Source organism: Clarias gariepinus, chromosome 25 (assembly GCF_024256425.1).
Source record: "Clarias gariepinus isolate MV-2021 ecotype Netherlands chromosome 25, CGAR_prim_01v2, whole genome shotgun sequence".
Taxonomy (NCBI): Eukaryota; Metazoa; Chordata; class Actinopteri; order Siluriformes; family Clariidae; genus Clarias; species Clarias gariepinus.
Window position 1 is genome coordinate 15,882,121 of NC_071124.1, and position 17,265 is coordinate 15,899,385.

The 17,265-nt window shown below is 37.3% G+C and overlaps 1 protein-coding gene across 1 annotated transcript; it reads right to left on the bottom strand.

Annotated features, from left to right (window-relative positions):
• Positions 1-1,621: 1,621 nt before the first annotated feature.
• On the bottom strand, positions 1,622-17,265 carry cdc34b (cell division cycle 34 homolog (S. cerevisiae) b). Its single transcript, XM_053486670.1, has 6 exons — positions 17,178-17,265; positions 16,455-16,642; positions 8,379-8,465; positions 5,760-5,857; positions 4,956-5,090; positions 1,622-3,322 (listed from the first exon to the last, which is right to left on the bottom strand). The coding sequence occupies exons 2-6, from the start codon at positions 16,638-16,640 to the stop codon at positions 3,109-3,111; spliced, it is 720 nt and encodes a 239-aa protein (XP_053342645.1). The 5' UTR covers positions 16,641-16,642; positions 17,178-17,265; the 3' UTR covers positions 1,622-3,108.

The window sequence follows — 17,265 nt, forward strand, 5'->3', positions numbered from 1 at the left end:
TGTTGATTGTTAAACCTTTTTCCTGATAGTGTTCCAATACTGGCCCTTGAGAATCCCAAAAAACTGTAAGCATTAATTTTTCTCGGCCTGCCGTTTACTCTTAGTTACAAATGAACACATTCACATCTCTACAGCTGTGACTGAGGAGACTGTACCCTCGAACGGAAAGCACCGATAACGCAGTGCGGCCAACAGATGTTTTAATATAACCAAAGCGTGGATAATTTTTGACTCACCACCATTATGTAAGTGGACAAGGAATCATAAAAAGCCATAACAAATATTAAATATCAACCCAAAGAGTACTGAAATCATGATCATTACATTGTAACCTCCAGCTGAACTATAGACACTGATATCTCTGAGACCAGCAGTACTGACGTAAAAGGCTGTCCCGATCTCTTTAATCAGGTGTGAAAGTCGAGAAGTGATATACTGTATGATGCACCATAAAATCCTAACATCCTGACTTTAAACGACTCGATGCGCATGAATACTCTCAGAAGTGATTTTCACCATAATACTGATTTTCATTATACAAGCAATCAAGGTCTGTAATACAATGAAATGCCTGTAATATGCATAGAGTTAAACAATATGCATAAACAAACAAAACAAATCTACAATGGTCTGTTTCAATGTGTAAAATTAGGAAGTTCAGAATTTTCTGTAAATTATTTCCATTCTTTCTCCAGATGCTGCAACCTTGATTTCCAAATGCAAAATAATTTTTATCTGAAAATAGGACTTTGAACCACTGAGCCACTAACAGTCAAGTTAGTGTCAAGTCTGGATCATCTCTGGTTCAGGAGTGGCTAGATACTACGAATTCAACAGTTGTGGCCGATTTCCTAAAGTGCGTGTCTGTGCATGGTGGCTCTTAATGCGCTGACTTCAGTCTCACTCCACTCCCTGTAAAACTCTCCCAAGTTGTTGAATCAGCTTTGCTTGACAATGTTATTAAGGCCGAGGTAATTCCTGTTGCTTGTGCACCTTTTTTCAACCACACTTATTTAATTTTTTTTACTTAGTCAAGTTTCCATGAGTACAATCCGACAGCACCTTTTGTAGCTTAGCCTCCTTGCAGAGGATGTCAGTGATAATCTTCTGGACTATTAGCAGTCTTCCCCATGCGGTGAATTAAACAGAGAGAGAGACTGTATTTATACTGTATGAATAGTAATTTACTCAATGTCTAAATGTAATATTCTAATAGTCCAAGATATTACGGCCATAATCCTTAATTGTAAAAGGAAGAGTTCACTTTACATGTAACGAATCAAGAAGATAGGAGTTTCATCTTTTTAAATTTAATTAGGAAAGAAAAGTAACCTTTGTTATATTGTAATCTTTCATGGTGCACTGAAAATTGTGTTGGCTCATATTATGCTTAAGATCATTAAACTTTTTAAAATTGATTTGTGTCTCTAGTGTGAGAACATGCAAACTGACTATAGACCTTAGTAGCTAGTTTAAAGTCAGCTTGCGGTTTAAGCATCAATTTAAAATGTTTGTTCCATCAAGTAGTTGTGACTCCCCCAGAGATGACGACTTGATACTGAAGAAAACCCGAATTTGCTGGGTTTCTTCAAAATGCCATAGCAAAGACTAATAAGTCGTCTTATCCTAATAAAGATTTTTATTTTTCAGTTTTAAATAGGCCAACAAACCATAAAAATACATACAGGTCAGTAAAATGATCAGCCACATACTCATGTGCACATCAGCATCAAGGTTTAAGATTGTAAACCGCCTTCAAAAACAGAATTTATAGACTGGTTAAATTGCTGTCCACAGGAAGGTTGGTGGTACTGTGGGATTTTTTTTTTTACTGTTTGCTTTATCCTGAGAGTCAATTAAAATGAGCTTAGATTGAATTATATCAACTGGTCAATGCTGATGTAGTTAAAAGCCGTCTCCAGGCTGAGAATGCTCAAAGGCGTGAAATTAAATTAATGTTGACAGGGCTATCATTTTACTGAACAAAATTTCAAAAATCAAAACAAACACATGACCATTCTTAAGTCCAGGGGAAAAAAATAATCATCCCAATAGCCCCACATGAAGGAATTTACATTGCTGTCATGAAAAAAATACATTCTCTATGAATAAAAACCTAGCAGTAGACTAAATGAAATTCGTGAGGGAGCGATACAATATTGGTATCACAAAAACAAATATTTCACCCCGACAGACCAAAAAACAAACTAAACAAAAACGACCCTCCTCCTATTTTGACGTCATGATTCACATCCTTGTCGATGGGATGCACACTATCACAGGACATAAGGAATTACATGATTACGATTTGGGGTTAAAACATCATCTTAAAACAATGAATGGAACTCACATAGTGGTAGAAGGGATTTAGGATTCTGTAGGGAACACTTGAGTGTTTCTCCCTCAAACCAAACGATTAATCATTCCCTTAAGATCGATAATTGAAATCCTTCTACATGCTTACAAACCAGATGGAGATTATCAATCCACAGCAACAGACACTTCAATGGTTTTTCCTGTTCGACCACATCAGAGCAGAAAATCAAATGAGTCAGAGCAGGAAAACAACACAAAAGACTTTGCTGTATTCAGTTCCTACGTCTTGCCTCTGGAGCATGTAAGTATGCAAAATGCATTTTATTGCTGAGCTGGTTGGACTTGTAGATGATCTTTAATTAGAGAACTTGGAGGAAAAAATGGTGGATGAAGGGAGCAGCACTGTGTTTAAAAAAACACCACAATGCCAACATGCACAGTACAGCAAATAAAACAAAAATACCCCTTTTCACCCATTCATAGTTGCTCTATTATTTAGCTGTTTAAAAGCGGAAATGGTCGGATTTATATAGCGCAAGAAAACAGACAGAAGAGGGAGAGAAAAAAACAGAAGGTCATGATAAATGAAAAGAGGTAACAAAAGGAAAACTCAATTCAACAGAGACCAGAGAGGGAAAAAAACAGAATGCTTTCATTTTCTGACTAGAAAAAAAACCTAAAACTTCTTTCATAGCATTTTCAAAAGAAAAGTAAATACAAGGTGCATGCGACAGCTTTTTTATCGGTTCGGGGTAAAGATGATGGTGGAGGACAATGATGGTGAGAGCGGGGTCATGATTCCTCGTTTCCTGAGTCGTCTTCGTCGTAGCAACAGTCCTCGTCGTTATTGTCCTCCAAGTCCTCGTCATCATAGTAATCATCGTAAAACAAGTCAGAGCCCTCGTCTGTAGGGGGAGCGCGTGTGCGCACACAGTACTCAGCCAGCGTAGTGGGAACTTTAACACCGTCTCGCTCTGCTTCTGCTTTAGTGGCCAGGACTTGTTTCCTGTAAAACAGACACATACAGAAGATTTTAAAACCTTTAAAGGAAACATGGGTAACTTACTGACCTTAAAAAAAATATTCTGCTTTTTAGTTGTGTTGCAGCTATTCCACTCTAGTCAATCTCAATTCATATTTAAAGCTAAAGTGAATAAGATTTCTTATATTTTTTTTATTGTACATTTAGAAAAAAATCCTCAGGAAAGAGAGAACAAAACCATGTTTTGCTAAGGAGATACACGATTTATTTGTAATCTGGTGAGGAGCCAAAGAAGCATGGGTGAGTAAGAGTGTATGTATGCATCTGTATGTTAGTATTTTTACATTTCATGCCTGGTTAAACTGACCAGGAACTGACTAATACATTGGTGTTTTTATTTGCTCTTGGTGTGTTTAAACAGACACAGTTAACAGATGTGTCTATTTATTCCCTACATCATTTTAGCCTGATTAGCTCAGAAAGTCATTGGTTTAACCCAAACATCACCAATCTAACATTGTTGACACCATTAGGGTCCTTAACCCTAAACTATTCAGTGTCTCTAAATAAAGGTGTTTGTCAAATGCCATTAATGTTAATGTAGAGCACACCCTGTATTTTATGGAAGAGTGTGAGCCTTTTTATCCATGTTTAGTGTATTTGCCGATATTGTAAAATAAATTAATATAAACACTGCGTAACACATTTCATAAATATTTCTACCTTATTAAGCTACATCATGGTTGATAAAGTATGAAATCAGATAAAGCTTTATTTTAAAATTTATACAAGAATACATAAGCTGCAGTCTTTATATAAACATAGTTCAGGTTCTCTCAAATCCAGCTCTGGTGGGTTTTAGTGAAACACAGTTTGACTTCTCTAGTAATTACCAGTTTTAATAGGCTCACTGGAGAGGAAAGGGTGGGGGTGAACAAAACGATGCCCCCAGGACCACCCTGAACCAACTGTTAGCAAGTTTCTCAGTATGCTATCTAACCACAAGAGGGCACACCTTGTTGAAAACCGTTCTGGCAGATGTGTGACACTTAAAAAGATGGCATACACCCACCTCCAAAAGCTAGTACAATGACTCATCATAAAAAAAACAGCTTTTCTTTACTATAATGCTAACAAGTGTGTGTGTGTGTGTGTGTGTGTGTGTGTGTGTGTGTGTGTGCGTGCGTGTGTGAGAGAGAGAGAGAGAGAGAGAGAAAAACTTGTGCCAAGAGATCACTACAGTGCCACATGCTTGACCCCTACACTGAGGCCCCTTTAGCTGTGGGAGGCATTTTGCTGGCATGTCCACTTGTCCCCTTTGGACAACAGGGCGGTGTCGCTGCAAATTGGCACAAAGTTCATCTGACTAATCAAGTAGGCTAAACCTTTATAAACTTATGGGTGTGGGCTTTTCCAGAATTAAGAATGAAGCCTACCCGATTGGTGTGATCAAAATTAAAATGAATGATTTTAGACCGACACCATTTTCCACCACCATTTCAGTTAATTTCTGTTCATTCTTCCAGTGCGGTTTCAGAGATCTATGCCATTGTGGCGCATCATGGTTTTTTGCTTCAATTTATTATTAGGTGGTATATTAAATAAGATGTGGAAAAACCTTTTATACCCCAAGATAATCCAGAAAGGAGAATCTTACCGAATTATCTCTGCATACTCTCTGTCCTTTCCTTTACTGTCTCTCCACTTGCGGTACATCACGGAGGCGTCGACGTTAGCAGGGGAGAAAGTGTTGGGCTCGTTCAACAACGATATGACGCTTAGCAGGATGGTTCTGAAACACCCAGGAACAACACACCACGGTTACCACAAGGCTTTACAGAATTTTACAAAAGATCTGCACATGACAAGATTTCAAAATCCTACTGCTGACTCAGCACATGAGCTTGTAAAGATGTCAGTGAAAGTTGACAGAATATTAAGGTTTTTAAGGGGGCAAAAAAAACAAAAACAATCTGATCTAAAACCTCTGAGGAAAATAGTGTGACAATCATGACTTGACAGCGTGTCGAGGTTCATTTTGTAACATGAGCTTTGCCCAGGACAGGCTGTTGATTTTTCACACATTTTTAAAAAATTATTTTTTGCAGTGACAGCTGCTCTTCAAACACATGCATGCACATGCTCTGCTCACACACACACCATTAACTTCCAGGAAGACACAAGGCTTTCCAATAAGTCTACAGACATGACAAAAACAAATCTAGAACAGGAAGGGACTGTTAGTCACTTCCTACCGCATGACTAAAACGCACAAGACTACCATTCTACACCAACATAATAACAGCGAGTTTGCAAGAGAACGAAGAAACAGAGGCATAAAGAAATATTAAGCTTTTAAATCAAAACATGCATAGCATAAAAAAATCTCTCATGACACACATCCAAAGACACAAGTAAGGCATAATGAGATACATGTGTGTGGTGTTTGTTGCGTGTTCACCTGACGTTCTGTGTTGGGTTCCACCTCTCTGAGGGAAGTTCTCCGCTCTGTGGGTCATCTACTGGAGGGTGAAGGATAGAGATACACACATCTCCATTCTGAAAACACACAACAGCCATTTAGAATGTTTAGCACTGTGTCCTTTACAAAGGGGGCCAAAAGTCTGTGCACCAGGGTTACATGCTACACGGTTTCTTAACACAGTACACTGCTACATCTGCTGGGATTGATGATATTTAGTTGGATGGACAAGTGTGCTACATTTTCAAAATAATACAAACATTACAAATAAAACATATGATTTCATGGAAAGGGGCATCAATCAAAAGACTTAAAAAAAAAAAATATATATATATATATATATATATATATATATATATATATATAAACATATATAACGCATGCGCTTCTTGTTTTGATGCCGAGCATCATGTGATCACAACTGAGTCAACGTTTTTTCTCTCTCTCGTGTTGCGGCATTGTGGGTAATCGTCTCCCCTGCTGGGTCTTAATGCACATCTCTTACTGGTGTAATCAACATCGCGCATAAAGCAAAAGCAAGTCATATTGGAGAGGTTAAAGATCCATTTTGTCTCTTTTCTTAAGGCTTAGCCTGCTCTTTTTGTGTGAGCGTGCATCATTGTGCCACACACACACAGACCCCTCCTACGTTCGCCTACACACACACACTCACTTTCTCCCAGCGCTACACAGACACTGCTCTGTCGCGATTCTTTTCAAAGGTAAAGTGCAGGTTAATTTGTTTTTTTTTTACAGCAGTGATATCGTTAGTGTGTCGCTCAATTGAGTGTCATTAGAGAGATATCTTGTTTATTTTTCTGATAAAACAGTGTTTCTGTTGTGCGCGTGCGTGAAAAGAGAGGAGAAAGGGTACCCGTGTAAGATGAGAAGTGGGGGGGGGGGCTTACTTTAGATTGTCTCACACAGAGAGAGAAAGAGAGAGAGAGAGAGAGAGAGAGAGAGAGAGAGAGAGCGAGCGAGCCTGCACGCGCGAAATGAATTATGTCCGTACGGCAAGGTTCTACTGTTGGTATGTGTATGTATTTACGTATGTGTATATATATGTGTGTGTGTGTGTGTGTGTGTGTGTGTATATATATATATACACACTGTAAATGTATGCAGATCAGGAGGTTATTCTGATTTTTGTGTGGAATACTGGAATCCATGAAAATACACCAATTTAAAATGGATGTGATGGCATTAACTTGTTCTGCGACACTAAAATGCAAATATAAATAAATAAAGCATAACATCTAGTCACTTAATGAATAAAAAAGTAACTGTTCTGAAATCATTGTGGAATTAACCACTTTGAGATGTACACCACAGCTCACCAGGAATGCTTTCTCTTAAATCTTACTTAACAAGAAGCCTAAACAAGAAGATGCTTTCTACCCGAGTAAATAATATATTTTTTAGTAATAATAAACAACAAATAAATAAACCATTTGAGAGTATAAAAAAATAAGACGCATAAAATGCTTTCTGGAAGTGTAAAAGTTTGGAATAGATCTGATGGCCATATAAAAAAAAAAAACAATCCTAAGTTTTTTTTCCTTCCTAATGTTCGTGATTTGCAGCGTTTGAATGAAGGTATTTTTTAAGATCAATTTATACGAATTTGAGCAAGAAATTAATTAATTAATTAAACGATTATCTTTTTAAACTGTTGTCCTATATGAAACTTTAAATGTGTTCGGTTACTTTATGTCTCTTCTGTGCAGAAACTCAAACTTTTTTTTTCCCCTCTTTAACTACCTCAAATACTATAAGGGTCCCTAATTATGTGACTACAGCTTTTAGAAACTTCGGAAAAGTTTAGCACATAGAGGGGAAAAAAACCAATTTTCTTACTGATTATTATACAAAATGTTTTACCAATTCTTTAAACTTTCAGCTAATAAAATTATTATACAACCAGAATTCAAGTTACAATATAAACCAAAAAACATAATTAGTGAACCAAATCATTGTGGTGCCGTGTTCACTGAGAGCCAGGCTTTTGTAAACAATGCTTAATGCATTATGACTTTATACCACGTATAAAGTCGCCTTCTGCAATTGCTGTCAATCTCGCTCACTTGAGAATTTCCAGGAAGGTATTACTAAGGGTTTTGAAAGACTGTGCATGTACCAGACTTGTGCTCTCTTTGTTCAGAGTTTTGCTTTGGTTAAACCTATTCTCAGGAGTGAAGGATGGCTTCAGCAGAAATGTGCAAACATGTTTTCCCACCCCTGTGGAAGGCACATGCACATATTTTAGAGATAAGAAATGCTACCAAGATAGCTTAGGGCTGTTTGTCTGATTCATACACTCACTCAGAAGTAGCGACGAAAATGCCTTACCTCATCATTTACAACAGGAAGGGAACAGTCATGTAAATCCAAATAAACAAATGTAGGCTAAGACTCAACTGGGTGCTCATTTTGTATTAATCAACATGGTGTTATTTAAACCCTATAATGTCTGTACATTATTCAAACTGGCTGTTAACAGCATAAGAAAAGGGTGAGAGATTTAATAGCTTAGAAAAAAAATTCCAACACTGATCACATGACTGAGGGGGAAAAAACGAAACAATGGCAAACTCTTACCTCGTAAATGTTAGGGTGCCACATTTTGGTGAGAAATCTGAAAGCTGGAGGGGAGTAGGGATAGTCAATCGGGAACTTGATACGTGCCTAGGGGAAAAAAGAAAAACAAAACAGTTTACTAATCATAATTCAAATTCTCTGTGTAGGTTCTCAGTTTTAGACCTCATTAAGTCTGATTTCATGCTTAACCCCAACAAAGAGATTGGCTTGATTGTATAGGACGATTTCTGTCCAGTAACCACTGTGGCCTACAAAAAACACAGCCTCCCTCGCTAAGCAGGATAAAAAGGAGACGCTGGGACGGCTGCTGATAATTGGATCAGACATGCATTGCGACTCAAGGATACAGCAAAGAATTGCCACAGGAGAACATACTAAACAAAAACAAACCCAGGCATTGCTCATTCCATCACCCCAAAAAATTAAAATAAATCTCTGGCATACTGATCACACAAGACACTTCACAAACATGCCGCCAAGATCAAGTAGCTGCAACTGAAACACAACCCGTGTGTCGTTTCTCCGCCAGAGATACATGAGTAGTCAGGGATCAGAGAACGGTGTGTAAAATATTGAAAATGTTCATGTCGTGCCAAAGGTCTGCATTACATAAAACGTCCAACTGGAATTAAAATTCGAATAAGACGGAACAATGCAGAATTTGCTGATCGGCTCTATTAGCACTCTAATGAGACACATTAGCCGAGCGATCAGTGACTGGTAGACATTAAGTAGTCACCAATTATTCATACTTTGTGCTGCATATCATGTGCTCACAGGACTGACATTAACCTACTTAAAAAGCAATCAGTGAGTTCGATTCCCTGGAGCTTGACAACTGCGTGCGCTGTATTTTTCTAATGATCTAAACAATTAAGAAATGTAACTTATTTTCAGATAATTTTTCACAAAGTTGACATTATTTTATTGTCATTTAACCAAGTGCACAGCGTATGTAGAAACGTCATCACGGCTGATTAGATTAAGAAACTATGGAAATCCCTGGGGTCATGATGGTAAAAAAAAAAAAAAAAAAAAGTACTTTTTTTTTTTTTTTTTAATGGGAGAATTCATGCACACAGATTACTAAACTGCAGGTACGGGCTACTAAACAGAGCTAAAGTGACAAACCGCTCAGTTTATCCATTTTAGCAGTTTAGTGAACTGTGTGCACGAATTGTGACCTAAATAAATCAAATCTTTTAGACATCATCTTTAAAGTTTTAAACAGATTTATCTTCTTGCCGGTTTTGTTTCAAGTAGAAGTCCTCAAATCGTTAATATTCTTCTGGAAAATATGATCTGATTGAAAATTACCATATTTAATGCATCAGTGTTTGGACGTCCTTCAATATCGATGTATTAATAAATACATAAAAATAAACGATATAGACGGGCAGATCCGATGCCACACCTTTTCCTTTCTTCTGAATTAAACATGAGCAGCCTTCCTAACCACACTGTTTACAATATAGTTATAAAAAATACCAACGATTGCTTGTTATTTGATGGCATTAGACATCAGCAAATATTAGCATCAACACCAAGTGACTATTTATGATCTGGCTTTCAGTGCAAACATGGGAGCACAGACGACAATATGCTACTCATGAACAAGCTAAGGAGCTGATTTGTCAACCCAGTTATTATGCCCATAATTCATTTAACAGTCATGACTTATTTTCATAACAAGAGCGGATGGATAGTTGTTTCGAGGGCCAGTTACTGTTAGTTTCTGGTTAATTATATATTTTTTAACCCTTCTGTTATTGAGACACTCTTGCTTCTTCATAAATTTTAAAGCCATTCATACACAACAATTAGTAACTTCACACAAACGTGTTGAAGCCCTACACCCTACACCTAGTTTTCATTCCACCTGAGAGAATGCACGCCCGATTGCATCTGTTTAATCAGTTGATCTTGGCTTTCAATGGCCTATCAGGTGTAGCTCATGCTTGATTGGAATGAACACTGGCAGTCAGGCTTATCCTTTAGGAATAACACTGGACACCTCTGTTCGTTAACAAGCCTTCACAAGTAATGCTTTGCTTAACTGCAATAAAAACCACTTGCTTTATTTATCAAATAGGATACTGATGAGGCCATTTGTGAAATAATTCACAATGGCATTTATGTGAAGTGTGTGTTTGTTAAAATCCAGTTAATTTGTATGCTACAAGACAGACCAGCCATAACATTTAAATATAGTACTGTGTAGATCCGCTTGAGGGGAACAAAACAGCTCTGACCCTTTGAGGCAGTGACTCCAGAAGATCAAGGCCAAGACAACACCTTGAACCTTTTCTCATGTTCCTCAAACATTGATGAACATTTTAAGCAGCATCAAAGGAAAGGTTATCCTGCCGCAAAAGGCCACTGCCATTACGCAATACCAGTGCCATAAACGGTTGTGCTTCCTTGGACCACGTTTGTTAAACAATCCAGTTTCACACTGAATGGGCTCTTCTTTATCTTAAAAAAAAAAACTTAAACAGCACAAATTTGTGCCTGTAAAAGTGACGGATTTAAAAAAAAAAAATTTAATTGCTTATAAGGGAATCCTGTCAGTGTGTGTTCACAGACATCAAACCGTGCATTTGGGTTTTCTGAGGCGTCATATAGAAAGAGTCATCATAACCCCAAAAAGGCCATGAATTTTACTGGCACTAGAATATGGGAATAATGTGAAAAAAAATGCAGATCTCACAAAATATGAAAAAAACTAAACAAAAAAAGAATATGCACAACCCTCACGCTCTCTCTCTCTCTATACACACATACATATAATAAAAATAGACTGAAATATGAAATTAATAGAAATAGAAAATAAATCAAACTATGTTAAGGGTCATAATTTGTTTGCTGTATGCAGTAGACCACTTTTGCGCTGGGAGGTAATGCCAGACCATTCCGCTGGCAACCACCGCAAATACAGTATTTCAGACCTGTGGAAAACACTTGAGACTTGTGTAAACCAAGCCAAAGTTATATTTACTTACATTTTTTTATTTAGACTCTACTGAAAAGTAAAAAAAACTATTAGTTTACTAATTACATTTAAAACTCGATGGAAATGTAAAACTTGTTTTTTTTATATTAATTGACTAAACAAGACTAATAAATAATTCAACACATTACAAGAAAATCCTAATTAAACCCGATTAAAGAAAAATAGCAGTTACATAAGTTGAGCTGCATTATTGGAAAAAAATTTTAGCACTTGCAGCATTTATGCTATGATGACATGAAAAATCTCAGGCATGCATCAAAATCTGGTGCAATCCCTCCCCAGAAGACAATTTTAAATTTTAAATACCAGAATCTCTGAACTTTTTAGGCTGCACAGCTATAAACACTTGCCATAAATTGGTTCGATTATTTAGACGAAGCTGCTTACACACTATATCAACTTTCACCTGGAGATCAAATGGAATCTCCAGTCCCACTTTTTTTTTTTAACCAAAATAGACATGAAAACATTCTACAAAACATAAAAAGCTCTTAAGGAAACATTGGTTGGGCGCACTTACTAGATGGTACACTTTTGCTTCTCACCAAAAGCCTAAACTCTCGCTCCACCAGGTTGTGGTGTGTTTAGTTCAACCAAAAGATTCTACACTCGATGGTAGAATTGTACGAACAAAATCTATCAGCATCCTGTTGCATATCTGCACACTTTCATTATGACAGAAGAGCCAAAAAAGCTAATTGAGAAGAATTATGTCTTTGATTCTTTAACTAAGTAAGTAGTGAGCAATCTTGTTGCTTGACCAAGATGACAGAAAGAGAGCCTCTGGTCAAGACATAAGGTAAAATCAATTCAGCTGTTTGGAAACACTTCAGTTTCAAGACTGTAGCTGATGTGTCATCTGATCTCTCCCCACTGTTCATCTGCCAATCTTAGTGTGAAAAACTGTTTTACCTCCAGTTATATTTTTCATTGCTGGCCAAAAAAAAAAAAAAAAAAAAAAAAAACCTCTCCCAAGCACAAAATAATTTAATTTCACTCTGTGCCTGCAAGAGTTACCAGATCACTGATAATAATCCCCTAAAGCCACACCCACTCAGATAAAAGAACACCACACAAGATTAGTACCAGAACCCAAACTGTAACACATTTATATAGACATTTTGTTTGACTAAACTTACCCAATTGTTTATGACCCACTACATACAAATTTATATATATAAAAAACTAAGTAGACTTATGTTTTATTTACAATAACAAATATTTTTATTTTACACAATACAAAAGGAACAGTGGAGCCATGAAGAACAAAGTCTAGCTTTTTTTATTATTAATTTAAATGCACTGTTATGCATTTTTTAGTATTAAATGCACTAACCAGACATTAAAGAAGAGTCAAATTATTGGCCTGCATTAAACTTAAAGTCTAAAGAAATCGACTAAGGAGAAAGAAATTACTGTATCAGGGATAAGAACCCTTCAACACATCAAAACAAGAGAGCTGAACAGTCAACCTCGTGGAAGACGTGTGTAGGGAAGGGGGAAAAAATAAATCATGAATGGATATCGCTTAAACACTTGAAGGTGCATAGTAAAAACAAAATCCAGCAAAAGAAACCACAGATATGTTTAATAGTGAAAGTAAGAGCTTTGCCATATACACACACCGCGTGATGACAACTCTCAGGACTGGGACTAAACTTATGGTTGTGTGGCCATAAAAAAATAAAAAATAAACACTTGTTTCGGCTGCTCCCGTCGAGGGGTCGCAAAAGTGGAACATCTGATCCGCACACAACTTCAACACAAGTTTAACGTCGGATGCCCTGAGACTGATCGGGAAAAATAAAGGCTTGAATTTGGTAGGGAGTATAAAGATTAGACTTTGGAGCAATAAAAAAAAAAAAAAAAAAAAAAAAAAAAGTCAGCTGGTCTGATGAGTTAAAAATTAAACCTAGCCCAGAGTTATGGGTGCATCAGGGTAAGAAGGGAATTGCAAGAAGCGATGTTCCCCATCATGCATAGTGGCCACTGTACAAGCCTCTGGAGGCAGTGTTATCAGAGGTTGCTTTAGATGGTCAGGTCTAGGCTCAGCAACAGTATCTGGCAACAAAATAAAGTCAGCTAATGACTGAGTGCCTGGGTTATCATATCTGTGGAGTTTTTTCTTCCCTGACGGCACAGCCATATTCCCAGACTAAAATGAAACTGGTTGAGAACAAGAGAAATCATTTTCACCATTGACTGGTCTCCACACTGTGTGCTGTAATCAAACCTAAAAGTGACTTTTTGACCATAGTGTTTTTTTATTAAAGTTAGTTTTATATAAAATATATAGCATGATTATTCTGAATCATGTTAAACAACTGATCTTAATATTGACCATTGATTATTGAAAATCATAATTAGGATTATAATTTAGCAGCCCTACCTAACAGCCATTTGGGTATGGCTTAAGGGCATTTTTTTGCAGAAACATCACTGCACAAGTTATTGCTTTAGCCACAATAGTTGGGTGACCAATCTGAACTGAGGGCTCTGCTCTATTATTCTAATGCATTGCAACACTTTATAATGGGCAAAAGTATACAGACATCTGACAACAGTTTTTAAACATTGTGGTCCAGATTTAGACCTCCTTCAGTTTCCACTTTTCTGAGAAGGCTTTCCACTAGATTTTGAAGTCCAGCTTTTGGGATTTGGGTTCATTCAGCCACTAGAGCATGCAGTTGGCATTCCAGTTCATTTTAAAGGTGTCAAGTGAGGTTGAGGTCAAGGCTCAGTTCAGAGCACACAAGTTTTTTCACTTTAACATTGGCAAATTGTTTTCTATGCACACTGCCATGCTGCAACATGGATCATGCTGGAAAGCAAGTTACAGTGAAAAAAAATATACCATTTGTGCATAAAAGACATTCTGTAGATTTCTTTTTTATATATATATATATATATATATATATATATATATGCGCACTGTTTGTGCACCCTTAAACCAGGAATAAAGGCAGTGACAGGCAGAACAGGAGGTCTGAAGGACAATGAGTGTGTCACAACATTAAAGTGTTTATATAAAAAAAAGTAAATAATCAACAAATAACATACTGGTTTTTGTACATAAAGTGAATCAGGTGTTTTCACCACACTAAAATAGCATCAAAGCTGCAGTGCATAAAGAACAATGAACTGAAATATCAGAGGAGATTGAGACTGATTAACCAGGGCAGGCTTTTATTTCTGGATTGCTTTTTCACTTTAGGTGTGAATGATTTGTCCTGTGACCAGAAACAATTGCTCCCCTCTCCCCACCGTTCACATTGGGGTTTTTTGGCTGTACTTGGGTACACTTGCGTATTTACCCCCTTTAATACAGCAGGTGACAGTATGCACCTACTTAGTTTCTGAGACTCCATAAACCAAAAAAAGAGAAAGAGAACAAGGAAGAAAATTTGCCGCAATGTGCCATATATTGAGGGGAAAAAATGGTAGTATAGATTGAAGGATGAGACAGGCGCGAGTTACGAGCAAACAGATTTCGGGGGAAACCAACATCAACGATTATCGTTGCGGCCCATTTTCTTGCTCATATCCATCATATTCACCATGTGCTTATGATCAAGACAACTTTTACAAGCGGACACTGGCACGGTTCCTAAGCTTAAAAACCACTTGTGTTCACACGGATCAAAAGGAACCAGCCTTTTGGTAAAGTGTAAACGATCAGGAAATGATCCTGGGTCCATTACATGAAAACACCCTCAATGTATTTCATAATCACAATGTAATTATGAATTACAATAATATGTAAACATAATTACAGCTAATCTGAAAAACTCAAATTATCAACAAAAAAAAAGCTAAAATGATTTGAGAACAAAGAACTCTCTCAAACTGATAAATGAATTTTCCCGTCGGTTTGATTCCTTGTTCCACTCCTGGTTAGTTAAAGCGCAGCCTGTTGTGAACAGCTGCAAGCAGCACTACTGGTTCTGGCACTGTTCACTGGGAGCCCTGCAGGTTCTGTCGCTCTCTCACACACAAAAACGGCGAAAGAGAAAGAGAGAGGAAAAGCTCATACTCCCAGGTCTGGCACTGCTCAAGTCTGAACACAGCCTCAGAAGGTAATGACGCCAGAGTATCGGCCAAACCCTGAGCGCTTCACCAGTGTGTAAACAGAGACGATGGAAGGACTCGTGTCAGTGTGACCCAGTTTTAGAACTTCTTCGGAAACACATTTCACTCACTTCTCTTTAAATTAACCCGTCATACCCTCTTGCGCTCGGATATCCGTTAGCTAGACAATTAAATGCCCTCATTAGGATTGTGTGAGAGAGAGAGATCAGGAACTGAAACTTAGATCATTTCCTATCTGTGCAAAGTTTATTCAAACCATTACTTCTTATAAACTGTGTGACGACAAAGCTTGAATAAAAACTGTGTTCAATACTTGTGCAGTAAAATACATTATTCATTATGGAGAATTGATTTGATAAAGCAGACATTTCTCTGTTATAATAATAAAAAAATAAAAAAAACTCAAAAGCATAACATGATCAGACATTTTGTCTAAAGACTTGTTACACCTTTCTGCCAGGACACAAAGCTAGCTATTGTGTTGACTGCTGTGATAGAAATATATATTTTTTTTAAATACAAAAACAAACACCGTTTCTATCATTGTTATAAACATGACCAGGAACTGAGAATATCTTCAACTAAAAAAAAATTATTTTCCTAACACACAATGTGCCAGGCTGAAACTGTGAGAGTGACAAAAGAGGAACAAAGAAAACAAGCTATTCTAATCTCTTTCTGACTAACACGTATTACAAGCTTCAAAAACATTATCTAACCATGAGAATAAACCTTGTATTGAAAAGTTTGGCGTAAATAAGCCAGTAACTGGTCTTCATAAATGTCAATTCCGGTGTACAAAGTGTAAGAACGTCGTAGCTAAAGTAGCACAAAGCTAGCTTAGCTTAGGTAACTAACTAGCGACGCTGGCTTCATGAGGATAAATATAGAGCTCGGGTATTGCTATAAATAGCGAGCGACGACTGAAACGTATGAACAGAAAAGTGTGAATATAGCAAAGAAAGTAATCTTACCTTAAAGTAGCCCCCTTCATATAGTGTATTAGGAGGTCCAAAAATGGCCACTTCCCAGTTATAGAGGTCTGCCTCGTCCACCAGGGTGATTTTAAAGCCCTCCACTGGCTCCTCCTGAAGGCTTTTCATTTCGAGCATTAACGCTTTCTGTGAGCTCGCTACGTGAGAACTGCTGTTCTGAGCCATTTCTAAAGAAAACAAAAAAAGTCACGAAATGGACGAATACAAGACAACGCCTGGGTAGTGTTAGTCTTCTCTCCGGCTAAGTCAAACGAAGCTAAGCTAAAGTAAGCTAAGCTATAAGCTAACAGGCTGTGCTAGCTGGCTTTGTGTGATAGCTCGCCACACAAAAACGCCTATTGTTTGTTGGAGTTGAGGAACGAGTCGCTCAGTGTCACATCCAAGTTAATTCCTTTGTTTAAATTAAAAAGAAAAAAAGAAAAACGACTCTACATCCGCAAAACTAACTAAACGAATATTTTGTAACTATCTAACATTATTAATAGTTTGCTGTCTAAAATATCACGCCATCCAAACGTACTATCACACTCATATAGATATATTTATATCCTCTTTTTCTAGTCACACAATCGAATTTTTCTTATAAACTAGATCTTCGTATTTTTGTCTACAAAAGTTACCAACATTTTATCTACACGCTTTTTAAACCCCTGATTCGATCAAAACAGAAAACAGAGTAAACAACTGAGAGAGTTGACTGACTGTTCCGTCGCAGCTGGTGGAATCTCCAGTATGGCTCTGATATCTGTGTGTGTGAGAGAGAGAGAGTGTTTTGCCATCAATTCCACTC

Excerpts from the sequence above, each read along its gene's own strand:
- cdc34b (XM_053486670.1), bottom strand. The coding sequence starts at position 16,640 with ATGGCTCAGAACAGCAGTTCTCACGTAGCGAGCTCACAGAAAGCGTTA. Across the intron at positions 8,466-16,454 it reads ATGAAGGGGGCTACTTTAAG|GCACGTATCAAGTTCCCGAT; the intron begins GTAAGATTACTT and ends TTTTTCCCCTAG. Across the intron at positions 5,091-5,759 it reads AACCCAACACAGAACGTCAG|AACCATCCTGCTAAGCGTCA; the intron begins GTGAACACGCAA and ends TGGGTGTTTCAG.